Source organism: Solanum lycopersicum, chromosome 11 (genome assembly GCF_036512215.1).
Source record: "Solanum lycopersicum chromosome 11, SLM_r2.1".
In the NCBI taxonomy this organism is placed as follows: domain Eukaryota; kingdom Viridiplantae; phylum Streptophyta; class Magnoliopsida; order Solanales; family Solanaceae; genus Solanum; species Solanum lycopersicum.
This window is the reverse complement of record NC_090810.1, coordinates 18,350,849-18,357,023: the sequence shown is the minus strand read 5'-3', so window position 1 is coordinate 18,357,023 and position 6,175 is coordinate 18,350,849. Positions and strand designations below refer to the sequence as shown.

Below are 6,175 nucleotides of genomic sequence, written 5' to 3'. Positions count from 1 at the left end.
TCGCGTGGTCCGTCGACCCAACCGCGTTTTGGCAGATTTCCAGCAAATAGAGTCCTTGTTTAATTAGGTTTTTATTTTTTATAAAAAGTTCGAAAAAAACTCGTTTTTGAGGTTAGACTCTTAGATTGGTAGAATCCTAGATTGTTAGACTCCGTATTGTTAGAGATCATATTATTAGATTTTATGTATTATTGTTAGATTTAGAGATTCTTGCAAGTTAATTTTGGTGATTAATCAAGCAAACTTTTGGATTTTACTCTTTCTCATTGAAGTGAGTACATGAACTCTTATTTAATATATTTGAATATTGTGTTTATGGCCATGAGTAACTAAACTCCATAACTAGAGTTGTGGGAACCATAGGCAAATAATGAGAGAAAACCTAACTAAAATAACAATTCTTGAATAGTGTCTTGCATGTATTAATAATTCTTTCGCTTAGAAGTCTTTTTAACGGATGGCTAACGTTAGAACTCGCCTTAATGCTACTTGCCGGACCAAGGAGGTAGATAATAGGAAAAGAATTATTAACAGAAATTTAGTGTATACTATCTAATAGGCTAGTATTGATTGGTACTAGGTAATAACATAGTCAAATATCGAATACGATGCTTAATATAAGGTAAGGATAATGGTTAGGATAGCAACACACGTAGCCAGACAAAGGTGCGGAGTGAGATTTTCTAGATGCCGGTCCAAGGATTTATTAATACATAACTTTTCATTTTGCATGCAAGATACTAGGGAAGAATTGTTATAGTTAGAATTATCAAGTTATGAACTTATGGGGAACACGTAAACTCTAGTTACTTTGATTAATTGATTATAATCCAACATTCAAAGCTGTTAAGTGTCTCTTTCAAGTTCATTAGTTATTTTCACTCATTTAGAAATAGAAATACCCCTTTTATTGTTTTTACTTTCCAAGGAAGTCATTGATCAAACAATAGTAATAACAGGTTAAAGTTAAGTCTTAGACTATTTTCCTCGTGGAAACGATCCCAACCTCACTAGTTGGGTTATTTACTTGACACGACCGCTTTACTTCTTATTTGAGAAGTAAATTTGAGCGTATCAATTGTCGTAATAGAGTGGTGAGATTTCGTTTCCCTAATAAAGAGGAACTATTTTGGGAGGGGTACAACTCGAGTCGGTCTAGCCCTTGATTTCGAACCTTAAGGCCAATAAAATGATGTTCAATTTGTTATTATATCACACTGTGAGTGTTAACGATTTAGATCATGACATTCCTTCAATAGACTTAGTGCGTGTTGTGAATGAGTTCCTAAATGTATTTCCTGATGATTTGCTTGGAGTCCCTCCTCCTCGAGAGATTGACGTTGGTATCGACTTAGAACCCAATACTAAACCAATTTTGATTTCTCCCTATAAAAATGGCTCCAGCTGAACTCAAAGAGTTGAAGCTGAAGTTAAAAGATCTCACTGATAAGGGTTTAATTCAGCCGAGCATATCCCCTTGGGGCACTCTAGTATTGTTTGTGAAAAAGAAGGATGAAAACCTTAGAATGTTTATCGATTATTGGTAGCTCAACAAAGTCAGGATAAAGAATAAGTATCCATTTACCAGAATAGATGATATGTTCGATCAACTCCAAGGGTCTAGTTTCTTCTCTAAGATTGATCTTTGTTTAGGGTATCATCATCTTAGGGTTAGGGATGGAGATATCCCAAAGAAAGCCGTTCGTACCCATTATGGTCATTATGAGATCTTGGTTATGTCATTTGGTCTCACCAATGCACCTGTTTTATTTATGGATCTTATGAACAGGGTCTTCCGTGAATACCATGACTCTTTCGTCATAGTATTCATTGATGACATTCTCATCTACTCTAGGACCAAGGAAGAGCATGAACAACATTTGAGACTAACCTTGCAGGTACTAAGCCAACAACAGCTGTGTACCAAATTCAGCAAGTGTGAATTTTGGCTTAGATCAGTGAACTTCCTGGGTCATGTTGTGTCCGATCAAGGTGTAGAGGTGGACCTTAGAAAGACTGACGCTGTTAAGAACTGGCCAAAACCTCTTAATCCCATATATATCTGCAGCTTCTTGGAATTGACTGGTTACTACCGTAGGTTCGTGGAGGGCTTTTTTCCATTACTTCCCCACTGATAGCTCTGACTAAGAAGAAGTCCAAGTTTCAATGGACGTAGACTTGTGAGAAGAGTTTCCAGGAGCTAAAGGACAGACTCACTTCAGCCCAGGTGCTTACTTTGCCTAAGTGTGGTGAGAATTACACTATTTATTGTGATGCATCTAGGGTTCATTTGGGTTGTGTTCTTATGCAGGGTGGTAAGGTGATAGCCTATGCGTACAGATAGCTCAAGGTTCATGAAAAGAATTATCCCACTCATGGCCTGGGGTTAGCAGTTATGGTGTTTGCACTGAAGTTGTGGAGGCACTATTGTACGGAGTGTATGTGGATGTGTTCACACACCACAAGAGTCTCCAGTACCTGTTCACACGGAGGGAGTTGAATGTACATCAGCGGAGATGGTTGGAGCCGTTGAAGGATTATGACATGAATGTTCACTACCATCCAGGTAAGGCTAATACTATAGTCGATGCTTTGAACAGGATGAGCATGGGAAGTACATCCCACATTGAGGATGAAAAATAGGAGTTAGCGAAAGATGTACACAGACTGGATAGACTAGGTGTGTGATTTGTTGACTCTACTAGTGGGGGTGTTTCAGTTCAACCTAGTTCATGAATCGTCCTTGGTAGTTGAAGTCAAGCAGGGTCAGCATCTGTATCTTGTGTTAATGGAGATGAAGGACTCAGTGTTGATAAAAATGAATGAGTCTTTCGCTTTAGGAGGTGATATCATACTTAGGTATCAAGACAGGCTGTGTGTACTAGATGTGGATGATTTGCGAACCAGGATTGTTGTAGCGGCCCATGGTTCCAGATATTCCATACATCAAGGTTCCACCAAGATGTATCATGATCTTAAACAGATTTATTGGTGGGATGGCATGAAAAAGGACATTGCAGAATATGTGGCCAAGTGTCCTTATTGTCAGCAGGTTAAGGCAGAACATCTTAAGTATAGCTGTCTTACTCAGATTATTGAGGTTCTAATTTGGAAGTGAGAGACCATTAATATGGACTTCGTGGTTGGTCTTTCGAGGACTAGGAGAGAGCATGACTCCATATGGGTTGTTGTGGACATATTGGCTAAGTCTGCCAACTTTATCCCTGTGAAGTCTTCTAACAGAGCTGGGGACTATGAGTGACTTTACATAGATGAGATTGTGAGATGGCATGGGATTCCTTTGTCTATCATTTAAGATAGAGGAGCTCATTTTACTTAAAATTTCTGGAGATATTTCTAGAAAAGATTGGGCACACAGGTAAAGCTTAGTACTACTGCCTTTTATCCTTTGACTGATGGACAAGAAGAGTGCACCATTCAGACATTAGAGTACATGTTAAGAGTGTGTGTGATTGACTTCAGCGGTAAATGGGATAACCATTTGCCTTTGATAGAGTTCTCGTATAATAATAGCTATCACTGCATCATTAGAATGACAATTGTTGAGGCACTATATGGTAGGAGGTGTAGATCTCCAATTGGGTGGTTCGAGCTTGAAGAGTCATCCATTTTTGGTACATAGATCATTCATGAGGCCTTAGAGAAGGTCAGAGTGATTAGGTACCGTTGACTACTGCTTACAGTCGGCAGAAGTCGTATGTAGATAACAGAAAATGACCCTTAGAGTTTGATGTTGGTGACCAGGTCTACCTGAAGATATCACCTATGAAGGGGGTGATGAGGTTTGGCAGGATGGGGAAGTCGAGTCTAAGGTATGTTGGGCCATACGAGATCCTACAGCGTGTTGGTGAGGTGGCCTATTAGTTGAAATTGCCTGCGGAGCTAGCTTCAGTCCATCTAGTCTTTCATGTATCCATGTTAAAGAAGTGCCTAGATGATCCAACATCGATTCTACCTGTGGAAGGTTTAGGGGGCCGATGAAGACTTGTCCCATAAGGAGGTACCTATTGAGATCTTAGAAAGACAGGTCAAGCGGCTGAGGAACAAGAAGATTTCCACAGTGAAGGTATTGTGGAGAAATCATCTTGTTGAGGGTGCTATGTAGAGGCTGATGCCAACATGAGATCTCGTTACCCTCATATTTTCAGCTCTTGAGGTTATACTTTCTACTCTTCATTCTAAGTTTCCTTATCTCTCCATATTTTGTTGCTATTTCTTGGTTGTGCATAGTGATTATGTTATTATCTGACTGGCATTACGCTAGATAGTGGTAGTATCATTCGGAACTAATGTTCCTAAGGGGGGGGGATAATGTAACAAACCTAAAAATGAATAAGATAAGAAATTCTTGATGTGTAAAAAATGCCTACGATTAGACCAGGGTTCACACAAATTGATCCGCGTAGAACCACATCTCGGAATCCTTACTACAGCCAAGACAACTAACTTTGGGAGTTAGTTGATCTTGGAAAGATTTGGTCCAACCATATAGGGCTCTTGAATACGAAGATTTACTCGAAGGAGTCTTTATCGGACTTAAAAAGAAGAAATATTAGGTTTGAAGGGTCTAGGGGTAAAATGGTCTTTCCCAGGCTAAGGGTAGTATCATATTTACCTAAATATGTAATTAATTAATAAAGTGGAGGGTCAATTTGGGGAGAGAGGGTCGAAATTGAGCCCTAGAAGTGAAGTCTTGTCCACCCGGGTTCGAACCTAGGTGGGAGCAATGATTTAATGTGATTTTTTAGTTGGTGAATTAAATTAATAAATTAAGGGCTGATTTAAAAAGTAAAAATCAGATTTTATTATTAATTATTAATTATTTATTAATTAATGTGTTTTTATGGCTAAGTCTCCTAGTTGACTAAGTCTAAACTACTTCACCTTCTTTAACTCTCTCTCATGCTCATCTCTCTGACGTTTTCTCCACTCTTTCCATAATTTCTCTCTTCCTAAGCGACTTCAAGAACAGAAAAATTACTAGATTTCTTCACACTTGAAGAACTCACACGAAAATATAAGAAAACAAGCTGAGTGAACAAGTTAGGCAAAGAGAGGGTTTTTCCATCGAAAGTTTTGTGTTGAAAACTTGGATTGGACGTGAGTTTTGGAGAGGGTTTGGGGAGGTAACTTCAAGGTTTAATGTCAAAATAAGGTATGAATTTTCTTGTCTCTTGGTCCTTTTCCCAAGAGACCCCTTAAGGTTCATATTATTCATTCGAAAACTACGATTGTTTCCCCTTTTGCATGCCCCCGTCACTAGCTCCCAATGAATCATAGGTTGGGTATGATTACTGGTAGATTTAGGTGTATGTTATTTTTTCGTGATGAATATGATTACGTTGTGTACGTGAAATTGTATGATAGACAACCATGTATTCGAAAGTTTGTGCAAGTGTGTGCAAGTGCAAAAATGTTATGAATGTACAGTGAATTAGGCCGAGTTAAGGCTTCAAGTTTAATATTTTTTGGTTGTCATTTTACGTACATAAATCTATGTAAATCATGATTTTCATTAAAATGGAAATGGGGATGATTTGAGTGTCAACATTTTGGCTAAACCCATGAAATACCCACCAAGAAGTGTTAAACGATCCATGAATTTTCCTAAGTTTTCAAGTGGATATATTGATGAAAATCAGTTAAGAAAATGATTAAATTTTCATCCAAAATATAAGTTTAATTTAGGCAAAAATATAGAAAAGAAATCTGGAAAAAATTTAATTGATTTTAAAGAGACGAGGCCACAAGGATTCAAACCTGTGACCCGACCTGTTTAGTAACTTAAATTCACAATAAAAGAAAAGGGGTCAGGGGGATTTGAAATGGGGTGTACTGGATGAGAAAGGAGAGAGCAAAAATTTTAATAAATAAAATGGGAGGCGAGGGAATCGAACCCACGACCTCCAGGCAACGAATGAAGGGAAAGAAAAATAAAAGAAAGGAAGTGTGAGGCGTGGGAATCGAACCCACGACCTCAAGGCAGGAAAAGAGAAAGTGCGAAATAAATAAGAAAATAAAGTATTGTGGGGGCTCAATCCCACAACCTCACCGCCAATGCATAGCCAAGTCAACTTTTGACTAAAAAGAAAAAAAGGAGACTGTGGGGGTTCGAACCCACAACCTCACAGCCCTTTGTGAAACAAAGCATAAA

At 38.4% G+C, this 6,175-nt stretch overlaps 1 protein-coding gene across 1 annotated transcript; it reads left to right on the top strand.

The window, feature by feature from the left end:
• Positions 1-2,788: 2,788 nt before the first annotated feature.
• Positions 2,789-3,643, top strand: LOC138339292 (uncharacterized). Its single transcript, XM_069290883.1, has 2 exons — positions 2,789-3,100; positions 3,380-3,643. The coding sequence occupies exons 1-2, from the start codon at positions 2,789-2,791 to the stop codon at positions 3,641-3,643; spliced, it is 576 nt and encodes a 191-aa protein (XP_069146984.1).
• The last annotated feature ends 2,532 nt before the right edge of the window (positions 3,644-6,175 follow it).

Coding starts and splice junctions, on each gene's coding strand:
- LOC138339292 (XM_069290883.1), top strand. CDS start 2,789: ATGGAGATGAAGGACTCAGTGTTGATAAAAATGAATGAGTCTTTCGCT. Junction 3,101..3,379: donor GTCTTACTCAGATTATTGAG/GTTCTAATTTGG, acceptor TTGGGCACACAG/GTAAAGCTTAGTACTACTGC.